The 22,601-nt window shown below is 35.1% G+C and overlaps 1 protein-coding gene across 2 annotated transcripts in view; it reads left to right on the forward strand.

Annotated features, from left to right (window-relative positions):
* Positions 1–22,601, forward strand: part of KIAA0825 — a 237,978-nt gene that overhangs the window by 10,037 nt on the left and 205,340 nt on the right. For both annotated transcript variants that reach the window (XM_082074214.1, XM_082074215.1), the window contains exons 2-3: positions 9,913–10,052; positions 19,365–19,533. In XM_082074214.1, coding sequence (XP_081930340.1) covers positions 9,922–10,052; positions 19,365–19,533 — 300 coding nt within the window. In that variant the 5' untranslated portion in view covers positions 9,913–9,921. The remainder of the gene's footprint in view (positions 1–9,912; positions 10,053–19,364; positions 19,534–22,601) is intronic.

Here is a 22,601-nt window from a genome sequence, read left to right on the forward strand (position 1 = left end):
TAACTACTCTGGTGTACATGGTAAAATAAAGTAGAGTGTTGTTACTTTACTTACGTTGGTGTCTTTATGTCTTGTTTTTTCAAGGAGAAAGGAACAGAAGCTTAACAGTGCTTTTGGAGCTGAAAATTGTAGGTGAAGAAGCAGGATTTGGCTGCATTGCCCTGTGGTATCCTCATGATATACTAACCAAAGGGCAGTATGGCATGAAGCCTTTACAAGTTGAGTTATGTCAGCAAAAACTAATTTAAACTTTTAAAATAAGAAATGAAAATATTAAAAGAAAAAAAAAGAAAAAGGGAATTTAATTGACACAGTTGTCAGTAAAATGTTTCCTATGACCTTGTATAGAGTTTAGTAAGAAGCTTTAATTATAGTATATGTGGAAAAAAAAAAGTCCATGACATTTCTACTACTAAACCATCCTGTAAGACTATGACTATAAACTTGGACTCACTTAAGAGACATCTCTATGGAGAGTTTCTGTATTTAGTTCTTATAAAATTGACATTTTTCAAACTCTCAGCTTTAAATTGAGAAGTAATGGAAGAAAATAGAATGTGTGGGAGTGAAGGGACTGAAATGCAGCCTACCTTTTAAAAGCTGTGGTCACAGACTTTTTTGTGATTATTTTTAAATATAATAGTTTCATTGGGAGTCTATTTCCTGTTAAAATTCTAACAACTCTATATATGATCTACTGAACTATAAGACCTCAAAGGTCTTGAAATGTCTTTCTTTTAAACAGCATTGTCCTCAAAGAGTATTGTGTCAGGATGGAGGATTTTTTTTGAAAAACAAGAAGAGAAAAGGCTTTTATGGTGTAGTGTAGAAGTAGCTAGTATGTATTTGTAAGGGTTTTAGTTGAAAATGGTATGTGTTAGGTTCTTTACCAGCGTGTTAAAAGATTAGCTCCTTCAGTACAGCCCTTATAAATCTGTGCAATTTTAGACATATGTGAAAAGCAAGACAGGAAGGCTGCAGGTGTTTTCGAGAGCATAGTTCTGAGAAGGATTCGGGGGTTACTAAGTAATGCCTCTTCTTTCTGGGTTTACAAGTGATAGAAAGTGAGAGAACTTGCTTATTGTCCCTAAACAGCATTTTTTATTGCCATGATTGAAAAGACAATTCTGCAGTAGATGTACCATTAGTCTCATACATAGGAAATATATTCTTGTCCTTCAGGAAAAACAAAACAAAACAAAACAAAATGCCATGCAGTCTTTCTGGGGGAAAATTATTATTGTTCTCATTTTCTTGTACCAGTATGCAAAATTTACCCAATATCTATGATCCTCAGCTGTAGCTGTAGAAATTACACTGAATACTACTTGCTACTTTGAAATTATTCTAGTTATTTTATAATTTCTTGGCAAATACCATTAGTCATAAAAAAGGATGATAAGAAAACGTACAGTTGGTATTTCTAACTAGGCTTCTAAGAATCTCCTGTCTATGGATTAGTGATTACTTCAGTCTGCTGATTGGTGATTATTTTTGTAATTTAAAAGTATTTTCACAACATCCATCATTCATAAAGTGTATCCATTTGTCAATGAGATTGATGGATGTAGTCTTAATCAGGCATAATGGCAGAATACAACTTTAGGATGTGTTTATGTGTGTGTGGTAATGGCAGGAAAGTGGATTATTGCATTTTTTTGGTAAAGCTGTAAATCATATCTAAAGCAGACAATGTTGCACCAGGTTTATCCATTTTCTAACTTACTAAATATAGTAGTACTACAGGCACAAAAAAGAACTCTGTGAGAAAAAGTGTCTTGAATCCACTTTTCATAGCTACTAAAGAAAGCCAGAAAAGAAAAATAAGCAAAAAGACACACTGGTGTACAAACAGTTGTTGTGACACTTGTAGTTTTCGTGACTATAACAACTAGGAAGAAGATAGAGAAAGCCACTAAGTTTTCACAGGTAGGATGCTGAAAGTTTGTGGACGTCTTGTCTAAGAACAGCTTGTTTATAAATGTGGAACCTGGGATGTTGAGCCCTGTGGGACTCCAGGTATGCGGTAACTGGCTGAGAGAAGATGATACAGGGCTGTTTCACTCCAGAGCTGCTCAAAAAATGGCCATTTCTTCTCTTCTGAAGGTTATAAATCACGTTATGCTTTATTCCTGTCTTCCGACATAACTCCTCAGGAGTTTCCTTCCAACTCCAGATGGCGTGTGCCTCTTTTGAAGTCAGCGCCTTTGACCAATAGTGTTTGATTAAGTTTATGTAAATGAGAATTCTCTCCTTACCAGTCGCAATAGCAGGAGATCTAAAAAAGCCGTGCTGATTTCTGTGCTTTGTATTCTCAACATTTCACTTGGTGTGACTCAAAGAACAGGGGAGAGGCAATAGGGAGGACTCATGGATCTTAGTTTTAAGTTCTTTTTTGTACATACACCTAGAAAAGAAGTCTCAGCAATAAAGTCTGAAAAACCCACAGATATTAAAAATAATAGCATATGCTATTTATCAGAAATGCACTCTAGCTGATATTTAAAACAGAAAGATTTCCAAAAGAGCTACATATCCAGTCCTTTTTCAAGGCTTTAGACAATATTGATGATTCAATGGCTGATATAGCTGCCTTAGATAGAACTGCTTTCTGAGATTACAACTTTAGACAGAAGGCACAGCTTTCTATTTCATCCACAGTGAGGAGTGTGTTTCTTCAGGCCCACTGTGGGTTGTATCTTATTCCCACTGTCTTATTTGCCGTGTGTTATAATGGTAGAATTTGGGAGAAACTGTGTTCGATACTGTTAAAAATTTAATTATAGATGAGAGTCTCTTTTTGAAAGATATAAAGGAAAATGTGTTATTGTGTGTGGTGAGTAATAGCCAATTAATATAAAATTAACATTTAAATATAAGTTTGTGACAACAGCAAATGTGGGAAGTCTGCAGGGGGAACATTACAAGATGTTTTTAATAAAACTTGTTTCAAAGTTATTTGTGGCATTCAAAATATTTTGTAAATGATACCTTCATGAAGACTATTTTTTGTATGCATGAAATGTTTGGGTTTTTTTTTTTACTAGAACTATTTGGTGTTCTTTTTGTAAAAGCTGCAGATGCTTCAGCAAAGTGTGGGAAATAGGTGAATATAAAAAGTAAGTTGGAAAATTTAAATAGAGGTTTTCAATACCTGCCTATTAGCAGAACCCAAATTGGATTCTATTGTTTTATAGATAGAATTTTTAATTTCTTTTACCAGACTTTGTTTTAAACAGTGATACAATTTTGAACAGATTTTTGCCACAGAAAATTGAGTAAGAAGCTTTTACTGTGTTAGGGTAGAGCTTGAGAAATTATAATTTTAAAATTTATTTCTTGTGTAAGCCCTATGTGGTTTCCAAAAAAGACTTTAAATATTCAGACGATGCGGAGTCTGGAACAGTAGGAATTTCACATTGAATGGTATTATCTCAAGCCATTGCCATTGCTGTCGCTGCCTGCGGTGCGATGCCGGTGACATCTCTGTGCTGTAAAGCAGCTGGGAACGGTTGTGCAACTAAAGACAGATAAAGGAAATCATTGTTAAGATGATGGTTTGAAAGTGTAAGCTGAGCGATGAAAAAATCTTGTCAATTCTCTCATCCCCTTTTAGTTTTACAAGGATGCTAGGGCAATAAAAAGATATCTCATGTAAGATAAGAAGCAGTATCAGAAAAAAGCTTCAATGATTTGACTGGCTCTCTGTACATGTAGTGCTGCAGTTTGAAATGTCCCTGTTTTCAAATCACAGGTACATCGACATCCTCTGTTATTTTATTTTATTGTCCTGAATCTGGGTGCAATGAGAGCTCTAGGAGTAAAACTCATATAGTGTTAAAATAAGTTTTCAAATATTTAGATTGGCTGTAAAGTAACAGTCCAGAAAATTTGATTGCTGTGGTGCTTGGATTGCACTTAGACAAAGCATTTTGTGATGACTATGGGATATTGTATATTGAAAAAATGTTGCTAAATGAACAATTTTTGTAGATAATTGTTTTTAAATATTTTATTTGTACAAGTTATTGATTAAATTCAAAATACAAATACATATTTAAAAGTTGTCTTGAAATATATTTTAAGTATTTGGAAATAAGAGTCTCATTATATGAGAGCTAAGATAGTACATTGGCACTGAATGGAATTAATGGCAGGTCATGAGTTCCTTAACTCTTGAATGACTCTTTAAAGACTGAATCATGAACTTGTAGATTAATGAGATTCAGTTTATACAAATCTTGGTTTAGAAATCACTGATTTGAACAGAACAATATCAGTCTGCTGTTTTTTTTAATCCACTAAAAAGCTTTGTTTATGTATGTATGCTGATCATGATGAAAACCAGAAGCTATGATACAACAAAGTTGTTTTTCCTGTAATCAGGAAGCTAAATTATCATAACGAAATGGAACATTGTCACGGAGGCACCCTGAGGTTAGTTTAAGGGACAACGAGGTCCAAAACAACTTTTATTAAACCGGTGAGAAACAGGGTTTTAGCACTCCAAAAGTGACTTAAATACAAGTTCAGATATCAGCTGAGGAAAATTATTAAGGGGCAGCAACTAATACAACAGGAGGTCCACAGTGTGCATGCACGTGGCTTCACTCAAAACAATGCTGGAGCCGGCCCTGAGTCCCGGAGAAGTACACACTTGCCTGAACACGGTGTGGGATTATTTTAAAAGAGATACACGTACTCGTAGTGAGTACGGAAAGTGTACACATGCGATTGTGCAAGGGTAAATTTACAATACACTCGCAGTCCTGTGAGGGTTTATTTACTTACACGTGGAAATGTGCACGGAATATTACACGTGCTTATGTGGAAGCACGGGAGGAAAATACACTCGCGATTGTGGAGGAAATAATTTATACACGTGCTCGTATTGAGCACGGAAAGTTACGCGTGCAAATGTGCACGGAAAGTACACGTGCTTGTATTAAGCACGGAAAGTAGGCGTGCAAATGTGCACGGAAGGAAAATACACCCGCGATTATGCGAGGATTCATTTTACACGTGCTCATGTGCACGGAAAGTATAAATACACTCGCAATGCTGCGAGCAGTTTTCCTCACCCCCGTGGCGGCGAGGCAGCGCAGTCTCCATCCCGGGGGGCTCTCGGCGGCAGCACCTCGCTCGTGCTCCGACAGACCCGCGACAATGGGCGGAGTCTCAACAAGAATCCTGTGTTTCTGTTGGCTGATCAGATCTGACTGTGGGCATTCCAGAAGCTTCTCTGCACCCCCACACTGGCTGCGGGTGCCCCTCAAGCCTCCAAACATCCCCCACACTGGCCGCAGGTGCCCAGCGGCTCAGTCAATGGCTCTGGGCAGGGGGCTCTGGGGCCAAACAAAAGAAGCTGTTGGCCTCAAGTAGCAGAGAGGGAGACGTGCCTATTCCTTCCATACTGAAGGAGGGAGGGGGAAAGAGGGGGGTTTGCATTCTGCCACAAACATGTTTTCTCATTTTATTCTTCAGCCATTAGACAGAAGCTTGGTATTTAATTCTCTCTTTGTTCAACCATTTTTGTTAAAATTATTTGGGGTTCATTTAATTAAGATTGTTAATTATTAATTTTTCAGTCTTCTGGAATAAGTCTTCTACATATTGCCTCATACTCTGGCCTTAACAAGTTAGAAATATGGGCAATTAAGACCTTCTACCATGTATACATCATATACTTAATGTGATACCCCACAAATTGTAGGTTCCTTTAAGTATCTGCCAGTGCTTAAGTAGTAGATTCTGTTTAGGTTTAGATAACTTGTTTAGATTGTGTAGTAGCCACAGCGCATGTATAAAGGCCTGGATTTCATTGAAACCTCAGTGGGTTTGTTTTGTCATTGTTCTGATTTGCCGGAGTAGGTGCAGTTGTGCTCAGAGACAGATCTCTTTGGATCTGCGTTGTATGAAACCGTTCACTGCCTAAGGCTTCTTGGTTTACTCAGAGTTTGCGTTTACTCAGAGTTCGGGCATTTGAATACCCAGGAAAGTCTAAAGTCTACTTGGAAGCTTAACAAAGTGTGATAAAACATTATGAGAAACCATAAAATCTGAATTTAAACTTACTGCTTTAGCTCTGCTGTGGTTTTCTTGAACACGTGTATACTATAATTTTATTTCAAAGGGCCTAACAGCCCGACTAATTAATTTTCCATTAGACTTAGGCAATTGATTTAGAGGAAACTCCAGGAGAATTGAAGTTTAAAACTGCATTTAGGGTGGTTGTTTTTTTCCTCCCCAAGGTGTTCTGTGTAACCGTAATATCTTCCATGTTTGATGCTGTCCTGTGATATCTGAAACCCACTGAAGCCCAAACAAGAATCTTAACTGTCTGAAGGGCCATAGGGAAATACAGGAGTAACAGTACTCAGTATTTATTAATAAATAAGTCTGATGATGTTTACAAAGTTTCTAGAAATGCTGGAATGGATTTGTGTGCTGTAACCTAGCAATGTTTCACCCAGTACAATGAAGGATTCATAATTTATATTTAAAAATAATAGTGTTTGTGTCAAAAAGTGGAATGCGTCTGTAAGCCACATATCTACAGTATGTATGACTATGAATCTGTAGTTAAATAATGTGATTTATACATAGAGGCATATTGTACATGTGTAAATTCAACAGAAGTGCTCATACCAAAAACTATTCAAATTTTAGGTCCATGCAGTTTTTACAAACTGTATGTCTGAGTACAAATGCTTATTAAAGTAAATATGATCATTAGAAACTGATCTTAGAAATCCCTTGGAATTTCCCATGTACGTTTGCAGTGGAAGGTTTTTGCAATGACCTTTGTTGAATTGTTGTATCAGAATGAAGAAATATCCAATTTGAACTGAGTATCATTTCATATTGGACTATGAGAAGAATGCTTCCCTTTTGTTGACATGGAAAAAGAAAACACTAAAAAGAAAAAAAAAGGAAGAAGTGCTCTTCTGTGGTAAACGCTATATGAATTCAAAAAGCAAGAAGTATCTCTTGTATCAACTTCAACATTCTATAATGTTGTTTCAAATAGGTCTAATTGTTTTTGATAAAAATTGGTTCTTAACGTCGGGCTTGTTAGAAGTGGGGAATTGTACAGAGGAGTTAAATTGCATTGATACTGTGGGTTAAATATTTCTTTTTAAGCTACACCGTGTAGAGGTTAAGGTGGTTGAGTAGCTACCAAATGGATTGACAGCTACATCATTTTAATGGTGATGAGTGGTCCTCTAACATGTTTTGAAAAGAACTGCACCTGTTACAGGCAGGGACTCATTGAGCCACATCTGAAGAAAGTTCTCCAAGACCATTTGTCTCAGAACGTACAATATTTCACTATAATGGTAAACAGAAATATGATGGGATGATACTTCTTACGCAGCTTAATAACAAGTGTGAAATTAACCTCCTTTGCAGAAGAAATGGGTTATTGCTGTCTAAAAGAATTCAGAGTTTCACCCATATTGATTTCAAATAATATGGATTTTAAGAAATAGGTTTATTTCTTACCATTTATTTCTTTCCATCAGAAGAGAGCTGTGTCACACTGGCTGCTGAGCACGGGATAACCCCAGAGATGGGAGTCCAGGGTGTCAGGCGGAAACCAACTAGCGCACCCAGGGCCCTGACACTGGTTACGCTAAATAACAGTACAATTTCTGCTCAGTTTGAGTTAATTTACATCTTGATGTGCTTATTTTTTCCTCTGAAACATTTTTTTTGTTTTGCTTCTTCATGTGATAGTTGTGACATAGAGAAATACTTAGATTTTCGTAGGAAGAAATTACTATTGACCATCTAAAACAATATTTGAAAACGGAATAATCCAATATTGCTTTTTCCCCCTCATAAACCAAGACTGAAAGGAATAATTACCTTGTTTTGACAAGTGAACAGTAGAAGTATGACATAGAAATCTTATAGAAATGTATACATGAAAACTAGGCTGTCATGTTTACAAGGTGATTTTTTTCATATGATGAATTTTTCAAGCAGTAAGTGGTCTGTAAACTGTACTGATAATTTTCTGAGGAACACAGACTTGTTTTGGCTATCCTTTAAAGAAAAGAGTTAGGAATAAATATAAATATAAATATAAATATAAATATAAATATAAATATAAATATAAATATAAATATAAATATAAATATAAAATTTTTATTGTGCTGCGGTCTCTGAATCGTTCCAACCTATTGTTATGTTTGCATTACATGTGTCTATAATAGAGGACATTTAATCCCAATCACTGACTGTTCTGCAAGCGTACTTGGATCAAAGGTGGGCTTCAGTTGCAGGTTTTGAATGGAGTTAGCATCACATTCTGTATAAACTCAGAGATATTCCTGAAGACAAAAGGGAATGGATTTGTGTCACCATGTCTGAAAATAAGTACTCTCAGTACTCCTTTTATCTCAGTTCTGTAAGGGGCTGTTTAATGTTTGCCAACTGGCTGGAGAATCTTGCTTCCATACTGTTTTTTTGCCAGAGCAATGGACAAATATTTCAGCATTTGGGAGAGTGCTTTTTAACTTCTGTTTTTAATCACAGTGTCTTTAATTGCGGTAACATCTATTAAGATTCTTTGAGACTGATCTTTCCTTGATGTGTTACATGATGTATTTGTTTACACCCAGACTTTTTAACCAGAAGGGTGACTAAATGTTGAAAATATCGAAAGTCTTTCAGTTGTTTGTGAAGGGGTATTCTGTAGCTTCTGAGAATTTAAGAAAATTACATATCCATGAAATATTTTGTAGTGTAGTGCCGTTAATTCAGATGTGCAAGATACTGACTTTAAAAGACCTTCACATTTGTTCTAACTTCGTTTTGAAAGAGCAAAACCAGGATCAGTAGTGTCATTTCTGCTGAAGAAAAGTTCGATTTTGCTGCTTGTAGGTCTACACTCATATTTGACCAAAAGCTATTTGACTTTGCATCTTAACTTGATGTTCTTTTGGAGCATGTGTCTTGTAGTCTGTTCACTTCGAAAAACTCTCAGTCTATTTTTCTAGTAGTGCCTCTAGGTAATTTTGGAACCAAGACTCTAATTGCTTCATAAAAGAATATTGCTTGTAAGAGGAATAGTGTATTTATTAATTCATTGTATTTTGTTGCCCAGACATTCAGTGCATCTGAATACTTATGATTGTTCCTCATGTTGCTACTGCAATATGAATAGTATTATTAAATACTAAATAGTAGACATGAAATATACTGCTTATTAAGAAGTTTCCACATTTTATGTAATTTTGTCTTTAACTTCAGTAGCAAGTCATCACTGGTTGTAGAAGTAACTGCATTGTTTCTCAAAGAAGAAAATGCAGAAAAAACAGAAAAGAGGGAAAAATAACTCTGCTCATGCTTTCCTTCTGATACAGTTTTCTGATACAGTGTTTGAGGAGGCCAGTGGATTAAACCTGTGTTTTGGCAAAGTATTTGTTGAGTAAAATGTGTGCAAAGCAAGATGATATTTGCTTTCTAGTTATTTGCGATGGTGCAATGATTAATTTCCAGAAAGCAGTTACTCCTTGGACAGAAGTTATAAGCACACAAAATAAATTTACCCTCTAAGATATCTTTTTTAAGGTTTCCAGTTATAATAGTGAGAATTATCTTTCTGAATCTTTTAAAAAAATGAAGAAAGCTGCTCGGATGAAGGTAAAAGAACTGACCTTTTAAACCAGAAAAGACAAGGTATTAGGAAATTTATGTCTGCTTTTATTTTATGGGGGTCCCTCTCTGTAGCATTCTACTCAGAATCATGCACAAGGTTTACTATTCAACAGTTTTATAACTCACTACATAAATGTTTCCCTTATTAATCTAATATTTTCAAGGAGCTGAATGGTGTGTATTTTGATACTTCTAGTCTGAATTCTTTCAGTATTTAACCACTTGTCTGTATTTATTTTACAGATTTTGAAAATGGAATGGGGAGGAGAATATTCTCTAGATTCTTCCAATTTAGACTGTTTGTTAAATATCCTTCCTGGAGAACTGGAGTTTCAACAAGTCCTTAGTGATCTTGATGAAAAAATAAAGAAGAACTCTTCTAGGTAAATAGTATTCTATTTGTATCCAAAATAGTAGTGAAAGTCATTACATTTAGAAAATATTACTTTTCTTTCTAGTTGTAATTTAAAATGCTGATAATTATTTCAGTAGTAATTTTATCTTAACCACTTGAGCATTCAACAATTTTTAAATGCCATATAATTTTTGTGCTATGGTCTTTCTCTGCATGGTATTTTTAACAGTTGAATCATGTTAATCTTAGGAATTATTGCAGTAGGTGTGATAGTGTAGGAAGAAAATGTGTATTCCCATGACAGTTGTATTTCCTACAGCTATGAGGTAGAATTTTTATTCACTAAAAGAGCTACAGAATTTCACAGAAAAGAAAAACTTGAACTCTGTGTGTTCTTTAAGCATTTCTAATGGAAGCAGAAAAAGCAAGTAAGTTAATATATATATAGTCTTCCTTATATAAGCCTTTATTTTACTTATTTCAGTTGAACTTTTATGCTGCAGTAGAAGATTTTCTAACTAGAATTTTTGTAATGTATTTCATTGTCCACTTCTTTGTAATGTACTGGTTTCCAAAACTCAATGCTATAGCAACAGTGCAGTGCTGAAGGGGTTTTTTTTATGTGAATTTTTGCATGACTACAAAAAAAAACCAGCTCAAGGTTTTGTGCCTTATTTGAAAAGTGGTGCTGGTGTTTTGTGACTAAACACTTCAGTACCTTTAAAATACATGGATCTGTGAAAGATGCTCTTAGGCAAATAAACTAATTGCCCCTTTAAAAAACAAATCTGTGTTCAGAGAAACAACAAATAGCATAATTTTGTATTAAACTTTGAAAGTACTTGCCTTTGGATAACAGTGCACGTCGTAGAGTTGTATGAGTTTAAGGAACGCCCTTCGTGTTTTAAGATTGTGTAATTTTAACGAAGCTCCCATTTGTGAGAGGTCTTTGTCTGCTCCCAAACAGCTCCCTGAAGAATGGGGTGAACTCACTGAAAACTGATTTAGGTCATCTTTGAATTACTCATATTCCTTATGCTAGGCTGAGAGATTTTTCAGGCTTCTTATTTATATTGCTCTTATCTCACATTTGAACATTTTCATTTAAAAACTTAGTATTCACAAATATCCCTGTGACAGCCATAATCCCAGGGTAGCAGTGACAATGATGATCTGTGAAATACGGTATTTTGGACCACTGCGTAGTGCAGTTTCATACAACAAATTTCCAGCTGTTGACATCAGTGAAATGTAGATACTTACAGTTTAGTTGATGTCATAACACAGCTATAGGTACTTAAGTTTTGAGTTCATATGGTGTTGCATATCTGGGGAAAAAAAACATTTTTGGCAGATGTGTTGTCACCTCTTCAGCTACTAAGTAAGAGTGATTTTGTCATCATTATACAGAGGCAGCCTGAGAGTTAGAAAGATAAGGATGAGTTTTTGGAATGTGTGCTTTACTTCTATTTGTTTCAGATATGTATAAAATGTATGCGTCTGGCTAAGAAAATTCTGGCCATGAGAGAGCAGGACAACTGTTATTCTAATGGTACTTTATATCAGTTAACATTTTATATTACATTTTACATTAACAACGTCTCAGTGGAAATATTTGTACATTTTTAAGACGGCTGAGTGTCCTTGTCTTAGGTACATAGTCCTACAAATTGGAAGGGCCTTTCAGTAAAAGTTTTGTAAGATCCAAACAGTATTTTGTCCAAGGAGCGCAAGAAATTGGATTAGGGTGTGGTACACAGCAGTGCACATCAGGAAAAGCTTCGTGTTTCTGCTGAATTGACACTTAAGCTTGTTTTTAAACTAATTTTCACAAGGAAAATCAGAAAGTAGCCCTGCAGTTACCAAGTTGATATTTTGCTCCTGTAATATGTCAGTTTCAGAAATGAAGAGGAGTTTAAAAGAAGATGGACAGCAGCTGATGTGACTTTTAAATTAAAAAGAGTCCTTTTATTGCTAATATATTAGAGGTAGCATGGAATGAAATCATTTTCAAGTTACCATTGATCTTTGTAAGTGGTATGATAAGAGCAGCTCTATGCGCTATGGTGATACAATTGGAATACAATCCATTTTTCATCAGATAGATTTATGATTGTATTATACCACAGAGAATAAACATAATAGTATACAGCATATATATATTTTTAAAAATAAAACATTGTGTAAAAAATTATGATCCAAAAGTGTGTAAATCACTTGAATGCTCATTTATTGCCTTCCAACTGAATAGCTTTTATAAAATTGTGTGGCACGACAAATCAGATATGGTTTCCAGCAGTTGAATTACCTTCAGTATTTTTGTATTTTACCAATTCCATTTGGTGCTATAACAAAAAAAAAAAAAAGCAGCCATTTCTGCAAAATTATTTTATTTGTAAGTTTAGGGGAGTAAGGAGTTCATTTATTCACTATTATATAACAGAGCTCTTACTACACTTGAATGTTAACTTCATTTTTACAGCTGTTTATAGAAGCAAATGAATACGAACTCACAAAACTGTTATCATTAGTGGTGAGTTGCATGTGTAGTCTCTGGTTATTCTGAAATGTGAAGTTGTATTCATATTTTCATCAGGATGGCCGTTAGTCTTCAGTTATTCCTGTTGCAATTTGCTTTCACTTCTACTGTTGATCAAAACTGAGCTGTTTTTTCCTAAATGGAGGATTAAAGATTAGTAAGTGTTAATTTTTGAGCAATCCACAGAACTAAGCTTTCTGCTGATGTTTAATACTCTGGAGAAAAAAATCAGGGGCAGAGCTTGAAACCAAGCTTACAGTGCATAACTTGCAAGTGATTGTAAGCATGAAATCTGTTCAGCAGTTGATTATCTTGTGTATTCAGTTCTTGCTTTGGTAGCGACGAAGTGACAATAGATTCTGTGAGGCTGTAGGACAGCGTGAGGTATTCTACATATTCAACAGAACAATTACTCAGAATTCAACAAAATTATTTACTAGTAATTGTAACTCCACAATACACTGCAGACTCTTCTTGTGAACCTTTTTGCAAAGGCTTAATTTGGCTTCGATCTGATAGACTCCAACCTGTCCCTCTCTGTAATTAACAGTAATTCAGTCATCTGTGATTTTGATGAAGGTCGTTTTTGGAAGCATCCAGTGAGGTCAATGCTAGTAAGTGCTTATAGCATTGAACCTTGTCCTGTAACTATTTAGTATAAATTCTAATAATCATTCGGGCAACTAAGTATCTGGAAGGTACCTCAATAAGGATGTTAGTATGACATTTTCCAGTTGTCGATCATGACATTTCTGATTGTATAGAAATACTTCCCGCTGTCAATACCTCACAACAAAGGGAAGGAAGAGTTTCAGACAGGGATTTGAGCATTTTCCTGTATTGGAATTAGAGCGTGCAAGGGCCCGTGTGTTTTTAGACTGAGGTGTCCTGCAAGAGTTGTCTTTCTCTTTTATTTTGAAGATTTGGGTTTATTCCTCTCTGGAATTTTCAGGAAGGAGATACACCTCACTTTCCTGTTATTCAGGAGAATTAGCCAAAATCTTGGCATCTCCATCCAAAATCCCAATAGTGGTTGAATATTTGGAAGAATTTCAAGCTAGGGCTAATAGTAGAGGAATAAAATTTATAATTTTATCTGTTTTACTCAGACCTAATATTTATCACAGCTCTCAAAAAGAATTTAACTCTTCTGTGTGAATGTAATATGCTTGCTATACAGGTGCATTACTGTAGAATTTAGTTGAGAATTTAGTACCTATAAAGGTATTAGAATAAAGTTACTAAAACCTTGTAAAAATGGTATCTGTCTAGGCTCTGCCTTCGGCTAATGCTGGGAATGAGTAACTACGCTGAGAAAGGAATTAATTTTATTCCTATTCATCCTGTGTTGGCTTTACGTGTGATCATGGAGCTTGGGTTAGTTGTTTCCTACCACCTTGCTAACTGGACAGCATGGTTTCCCAGAGATTGGCTATTTTAATACATACCCAGTTTCTTAACCGCAATTTACAATAATTATAATTGTGTGAGTGTCTGAGGTGGTTACAGAAGCTGTAATCAGATCTGTGACTGCACTGCAAAACACCCCAGTTCATTTCATTTGAGAATACATGAGACAATGGGTTTTTTAGCCATTGTCTTTCACTATCACGTTTTGGCCGATGGATTTGAAGGACTCCTACGTTTTATTGCCAGTCTTCTGAAATAACTTATTGAGGCAAAGCTTACGTCTTGTGGGCTGAAATATCTCAAGTCTTTACAACAAGGCTGGAAGTTAAAGGTGGGCAGTGCTTCAGGTAAAGCTGGTGGTTCTCATGGGGTTCAGCTGTTGACCTGCTCTTGCTGAGGTGCAGCAAAGTCATCACTCTTCTCTTTCTCTCTAGTTTCAGTGTTATATTTAATTTACAGTTTCAGTGGATGTATTCTGTAAGTAGCAAATTAGAGATATGAAATAGTTTGCAAAGTCCTTGAAGCAAGATTTACGTTTTTGTTTAAGGCCCCAAATTACTACAGGAAGAATTTTAAGAACTTATTTTTTTCAAGGTTTTAGCTTTATAACAAGCCTGTAACTTTCAGACTCATATTTTAATGAACTGCTGGTTTTCAAAACAAGCATCAAGACCTATTTGTCTTAATGGCATTTGATTGAAGAGGTTAAGTCTTTGTAGTCAGATTTTCCTTCAGTTTCACGTTGATGCTTACAAAATACTGTTTGGCTCCATTCTTATTGGTCTTATTTTGAATAGAAGTCAGATTGAAAATATTATTGCATTATTATGTATTATTAACACTGGCAGCTTTACTTTCTAGCTTTCTCCTCTGTTGTTGAGGTCACTATTGTAAAATATAAAAAGGAATTTCAACTGCTTATGCAGTTGGGTTAATGAGAGGAAGAAAATGGACTTTCCAGAAAGAATAAGTTGGTGGTTGTATCAACTAGAATTGAACATCATTATCAGCCTGGAATCATAATAATCTCTTTTTTTTTTTTTTTTTCAGAATTTCAGAAATCCCTTAATTAATACACAGTAGCGCTGAGGTGCCAGCAATGACCTCAGGAAATAGTCTGTAGATCATGTGGAATTTTCTTAATATTTCCTTTTTGCCAGGTCAGCTTTCACTAAATAAAGCAAAATGTCTGTTTCCACATGGAAATGTAACAACAAGGAAAACGCCCGTGGGAATTACACCACTAAAAGTATTTCCCAAAGCGTCGTATCTACTTGAAGTGTACAGCAGGTCTTCTGACACAAGTTTCCAAATGATATGACTGATTTTTTATAAAATGCTGTGCTAGCAGTCAAGCTTTTCAATGAATATACATGATAATAGCAAAGTAGTACTATGTTAGTGCTCCTATCTTCAAGAAATGGTGGAAAAAATATTTTCTTACGTTTATAACAAACTGTTCGTAATAACAGACATGTAAACTCTGATTCTAAAATCAGATCTCCATGAATATGAGGATGTTAAGCATAAGTAACGTGAAGTTTAAAGATAATTTCACTTTATAGCTTAGCAGTTTAATTTAACCAATCTCATTGTCATTTTATGGCTGTTCCATATGCTACATGAAATAAATTGAAACAGTGCTTGTTAGAAATTGGAAGGAGTTAGAAGATCATCCTTCAACTTAGTCATAGTAATCTGAGGCAATGGAAAATGATATATGAAGACAGCAACCCTCATTCTGATACCATGCTTTTCAAAATAATGTTGTATCAGTGTGACAGTGCTTACATGATCAGTTCCATTATAGCACTTGGTCTGCGACTGTTTATCCATTGATGCAGCCACTTGAAAAGCTCTCTCCACATGATTAGGTTGTTCCTAAAAACTGTTATATATTTAATAAGTAAGAGCACCTAGGAGTTCTCAAATCGAGACTCTCTTTATAGTGGGAATACTTACCAAATGGTATTGACACGCTACTCCAGAAAAGCGCATGTGCACACTGGTTATGTTACAGGACTTTGCTTAGTGTGTAAAACAAACAAACATAAACAAGCAAAACCAACCAACCAAAAAAAAAAAAGAACCACAAAAAACCCCTCACTTTTGAAAATGAGAAGCTATTTCAGTGAAGTAATTTTCAGTGGCTTAGTGGTAAACCATTAGTGCTAACCACAGCATTGATATGCCCACAAAGGCTCAAAATACTATTTGTGCAGGACTAAAGATTTTTTTTTGAAAAATGGGTCGATTTTACAAAAAGCATATGAGCACTACTATCACATTTCTTTGCTACAGAGAAACGTTAATTTTTTCTTTGAGCTTTTATGTTCCACTCCTTCTTTAGTAGTTTGGTCACTATTTTTCCTGTTTCTGACTGAAAACTTGCACAGGTTCAAAGAAAAGTGGAATAATCTATGGAAGAAAAATTAATAGACGGCTGTTAAATCCTAGAACACTATCTGATTTAAGTCCTTGTGTCACAAACTGCTAGAGATTATGAAAATATTCTGATATACCTTAACTTTTTGTTTTCTGTTGTTGTTTTCAATCTAAGCATGTTCATGTAATATTGAATGTTGACAAAAATCAGAAAAGAAACACCAGTATTTTTGAGACCGTGTTTGCCTACAGTATACTGTCAAGTAAGCAAAATGAAAATATTTTTATTCAATGAGAAGAGTTTTAGTCCTAATTAATTGTTTACTTTATTGGAATAAAAGGATTAAATAAAATGAACAGACTTACCATGATTTGTACCCACAGGGAGGGCTACTGAAATTTATCTGCCTAATCCCCCTATCAGTGTTGGGACAAATTACCAAAGTACCTGGTCATGAGAAGGCTGTAGCCTGTTCATAGGTTGTGGTTTATTGGCTTGCAGACAGATTCCTGTGTCAAAGATGGGTGCAAAAACTGGTTCCTAATTGAGACGGATAGGCACAGACTAACAGTAGACCCTTGGACAAGATAAGGCAGCTGTAAAATGTGGTGACTTGATTTTGATAGAAACACTTCGAATGGTTTACCTCATGTATGTTAAACACAAAGCAAATATATCCATAATTTTTAATTAATACAAGTAAATATGGGAAAATAAGCTGTTCAAAATGGCATACTTATTTTGATGAATTTTTTTTTTCAGAAGTTCTGTAGTCATAGTTTTGGAAACAACTTATGTATTTTTTTTCTGACATTCAAAACACTACACTTCTGCAGTTCACATTCTTATGATCATCCTTGCATTCAATAATTGTAGTTGATGCAGTTTTCATATTCAGTTTGTTATTATTTAGTACTGTGTTTTAAAAAAAAGGCACAAAGTGAGACCTATCATAGATGATGTCATGATGACATTCTCAGAAAAAATGTACTTCTCTCTTTTGTGCTTGTTGTAGGAAACTCAAAAATAAAAGGAAATGAGAGTACTGTTTATCTCTGAGCTTAATTTAGTGTGATCATTTCCTTATTTTTTTTCCACTGTTTTTTTAAAATGTCAATTCAAACTAACAGGCTCGGTTCCCAAAGGTATGGATGACACCGATTTACTTTATTGCTGTTTATCAGAATCAGACAGCTTGTAGGAATTTAGGGTACATTGCATAACATCTGTAAAATAATCAAATGCAAATCACTCAATAAAGGAGAAGAACCAGTAGAAAATCAAATAGATGCTTCTTCCACATCCTGAAAACAGCACTGCAGGCAGAATTAAGTGACAAAGTATAGTCAGTGGGTGATGTGCAGAATGGCCTTTCATCACTGATTTCTTGTTGCAAATTGATACGGGTAAATAGTGTTTAAAATTATTTTTAAAAAATTTTGTATTCAAAGCAGATTATATTTTTAATAAAAAATATTTTTACTCAAAAAAGATGACATGTCTTGGAAAACACCTTTTCCCACACAGAGAAGTTATTGTAAAAAAAAAAATAGTTCAAGGTTACTAATTTAAAAAAAAATAGTTTTGATAATAGTCTTCCTTTTTTTTTTTTTTTCTTTCTAACTGGAGGACTTCAATTTGATATTTTTGTCATGGCTTGTAATACACTTAAAGATTTTATTTGGGTTTCAGTTTCTTCCCTCCCCTCTTGTCCTTTTTTCCTCTTCTGCTCCTTTTTTGCAATCTTCTTCATTTGCCAAAACTCATCAAGTTTGAAAACGTTACAGAGCAGTTAAAGCAGCCATACTGCGTCTCTATAAAATGAGGAGGCAAGGGCCAAGGTAATAGACAAGTTTGTTTGGTCGATGTCATGAAAATAGAAAGTGATACTATCAGAAGTATCTGACATTCAAATACCTGTAAAGAGCTGAGTCTCATCTGATTCCGTAACTCTACAGAGACAGAAAGAACTAAATTTTAATTTGCATTAAATTTGTATCCCTTATCAGCTGTAAGAACATAAATGGAATAAATAATGTACTCCAAAACAAAATTCTGGTGGTAGTGAGAATCACTCTGCACTTCAATAAACCAAAAAAGGCATCAGTCTTATTGTTGGCTCTGTTTGGATTAAACTTAGATCTGCCTAGATCCAGTCAATACTGTTTTTCTAACTGAAAGTAGATAAAATATTCAACATTATTTAAAAAAAAAAAAAAAGTAGTTCTGAAATACTGAAATGGTATTTTTGTAGGAAAATATACAGATTTTTACTTTTTCTGGATTTTTTTGTTTGATTGCTTTATTTTGTGTAAGTGTCCACACAAATAGCAATAAAACCATTTTGGGTATTTAGTTGTTCTTCTGATTTTTGCATCTGAAACCCCTGTAGTAACCATACCAGCCACGTCTTATTTCATAAACAGGATTATGCTTCTAGGTGAATGTTAAGGAGTGGAAAACAAACTCTGTTTTTTTTCGAATATTCTAATCACAAAAAGCAAATATCTGCTTTCTCAGCACAACTGACTAAAATTCTTTTCAGCATTTTCTGTGGTGTTACTGGGTCTTTGAGAAGTCGTTAATATATGTATGTCTTATAAAACAACTGCTGGTGGCTAATGGAGCAAAGTGACACATCTACCTTTGAATGTGCTTTTGACTTGGTTTATATTCTCTGCTTTAGATAATTAAGCACCAAGGACCAGATCTTAGGTTGGATGATGTCTTATTCACTAACTACTTCATTAAAAAATACAAGATTGTTTGAGAAGTAAGGCCATACTTAGTCTTACTGAGAACAGTGCAGTCTGGCCTGAGGGGAATTTATTTTAGCTCTAGCTCGACTGTGTTTAAACGTTAAGTCTGCAAATTTAGGCCATATTTTGTGAGAGTAATTTGATCTGTGAAGAAGGACTAGTGTTACATTGATTGGAAGTGGTTTTTCTTTTTAAAATATGAAATCCATAAAATGCATTTATCTCATGAATTTTTGTTTTTTGTAGCATAGAACAGTGTATTAAAGACCTGCAATCAGAAGTAAATGAAATATGTACTGATGAGATGCTACAAAACACGACTGACTGCCTTCAGTGGCTCAACAGCTGCAGTTTCAGTTCCCTCAGACCTTCTTCTACACATCATGGAGAGCTGATGGAATTCCTCAGGACCCTGGTAAAAATGGTTTACTGAAGACTTTAATATTTGGTTGTGTGATGGGTGGGTTGTTGTGTTGTTTTTTTGTCTTTGAGGTTAATTAGTTTTGTTATTTGAGTCTTCTCTGTGGTGGGATAGTTCAGAAATTTTATTATAAGGCTTAGTACTGTTTTTATGTTCGCAGCAGGGAGTTTTGTTTCCTTTTGATCATACCTTAAATAGACAAACTTGGGACAAAATCTTTCGATGATACAACCACATGTTCAGCACTGCTGGGACTGTTTTATAAGCACATGTTGGTTAAAAACGTCTGAAGTCACTGTGTACAATGAGGCTGTTACTGTTAGTGCTTGTTCTTCTCTTGTATCAGTATGAATTTAACTTCTCTAATAGGGATTATTGTCCTTGTTGCATTATTTAAGCATTAACATCATATCTGTTTTTTCTAATTAGAAATGCGGGAGCTACACCCATTATCCTAGCAAGTTGTACAAGTAGACATAACCAGAAATCAAATTTCACTTCATAATTGCAGAAGGCATTTTTATCCCAAATTTTTATTAAAAAATTACCTTAGAATGTAATTGTGGAATCGGAAGTCTGGAAAATTTAATTGTCTGGATAAGTGAAGGATTAATACCTCAGTAAACAACAGCCTAAAGTTTATATATAAACTCCATGTGTGTCTGTTTATATGAAGTACATGTGTCTAAGTGTCACTTCCATGTCGTGGTTTGGTTGTAGGACATGAGCACCTTTAAGCTGAGATTGACAGTGTTGGCAGAGGAAAACTGCTGTGGAGAAGTGGAGTCTTTTCTCCTTTGGGACTATCTCCTGGCTAGACCTCAAGCTTCCTAAAATCGCCTCTCCTTTTTTAACTCTTAGAACTGATTGTTGATCTTTCAGTCACCCTTGATTCCACTGGATATTAAGCTGTGTCAGATGAGGAAGTCACCTCTAGAAACACAGGCTTTTTAGTGTGGTCAAGAAGTGATTTTGTCCCCTTCTAACTCAGGCGATCTGTATAAGTGTTGCTGTTATTCATGCCACTTAAGGGTGTTAGAGGCTGCTACGTGTCATACTTGGTCTAGACAAAATGAGAGAATCTCAGAAAACCCTGACTTACAATGTTTTTTGCTATTCCCTTTAGTCCAGTTAGGTCCTTACTAAGCCCCGCTTAGAACAGGACATGGCAATGATGACTTACTTGTGTCCATTCCCTGCGTCCTTCCATCCCCAAGGTCTCAAGCTGTGTACCTGAACACCAGGTGGCGGCATTTGTTTGGGAAACACCAAAATGTCCCCATCTCTGGGACACTTTGGATGTGTTGTGTACAATATGTGCTTTCTAGCTCTTCATTTTCTTAGGAGCTTACTGACTGCCTGTGGGCTGTAGTGTCCAGTTAAGCCTTGGGAACGGGTCTGTGTGAGAAGCCCTGAAATCTCAATTCTGCACAGTTTATCAGGAAAACATCTATGGAGCTCAGGAACTAGGACTTCACTATTTCCAGGCTTGTGGCTTCTTAGATGACTACAAATGTAAAGTGTATTAGTGTATACGTATTAGCATAGAGAATCCATCTGTACAATAAACAGGTCTGCAGTAAACTATTTTCAATAGTATTCAGCATTAATGAGATTATTACAATCTGACCTTTCTTAATTGTGTATTTGCATCCATTGAACTAATTAACCCAGTTAACTTAATTTCTCACTTGCAAGCTTTTAATTAAGTATCATGTAATACCTCTTCAGTAATAGTAACCTTCCTTCTACTTCAGGACAATATCCCTATTAATAGTTATCTACTCATTATGAGTGTTTATTTTGTTAGGGATTTTGTATATCTTTTAAGCTGCTGGAACAACTTAAAAAAACAGTGCAGAGTTCTGTATGTGCTTTGGTTGCGGTGCTGTATTTGGGTTTATTGTTAGCCTGGCATTCTCATGCATTTCCATGAACTGTCATGGAAACGGAGCCTGAAAATGTTCATTATGTGAAATTTTGTCATTCTGTGTATTGCATTGTAATTCTAAATATTTAAAAGCCAAATAGGTACATGAACACATCTTTGTTAAATTCTGGTCTTGCTAAACTAATGACAAAATATTTTTTTAACAGAATTTTCATCTTATTGGATTTGTCTATTGATATGAGATAGGAAACAGTCTATAGGAAGGCAGTAGTCCAGTTGGTACACCACAAATATTTTCCTGTATATTATTGTCACTAACTTCCTGTGCCCATAAGAGAACTTTTCATGCTTCTCTAAAAGTTCTGGATATTAATTTGGATATTTTTTTTCTCTTTGCATCATCTTTCAAAGTACTTTTACAGGTTAATTTCTAAAAAGAAGAACCTATGTCAATACAGGCAAAGTTCAAAATGACTTGATGACACTGTGAAGTGAACTTCAGAGTTCACTTCAGGGGCTCTTTTTTGAGCAACACGAAGTCTAAGATGGAATCTGCAAGCTCCCTATTTGTAATACTTTAGTTTAAGTTGCGAAGGACTTGAACCAACACTTAGATTCTTTTTGGCTTTCATGAATAAAATTGTTTCTGCTTAACCTTAAAGAACAGTAGTAGGGGTTTGGTTGCAAGGCATTTTGGATTCGTCATCCAGAGACATCAGTTACTTTCACTGTTCTGACAGCTTCTCTTGTTTTGTTCATTTCAGAATATAGTATTTGAGCATGATTAATTAAAAAAAAATAACCTTTAAATTCCAGAAGTCTACCTGTGGAGACTGGACTTTTCAAGACAGTGATTAGTGATTAGGATTTCAGTTTACAGTGAAACACATTCTCTTCGGGGCCACAAAACCATGCAAAATACTTCAGTGGATAATAAAAGAAAATCAAATCAGCCTTATGCATATGCATATTGATATGTATTATTTGAGTCTGTAACTAGTTATACGTATTTCTATCACATGCATATACTTCTAGAGAATGATATTTGACTAATAACTTCCTTTGTTATTCTGTCTTCCACATGAGTTTCCTGCTTGTAAGCAAAAAAAGAAAAAATCATACAAGGCATTCTGAAATACAGATGTAAAATAGAAGAAAAATAGCTGGTTTA

Source organism: Streptopelia decaocto, assembly GCF_964273445.1.
Source record: "Streptopelia decaocto genome assembly, chromosome: Z".
Lineage (NCBI taxonomy): Eukaryota > Metazoa > Chordata > Aves > Columbiformes > Columbidae > Streptopelia > Streptopelia decaocto.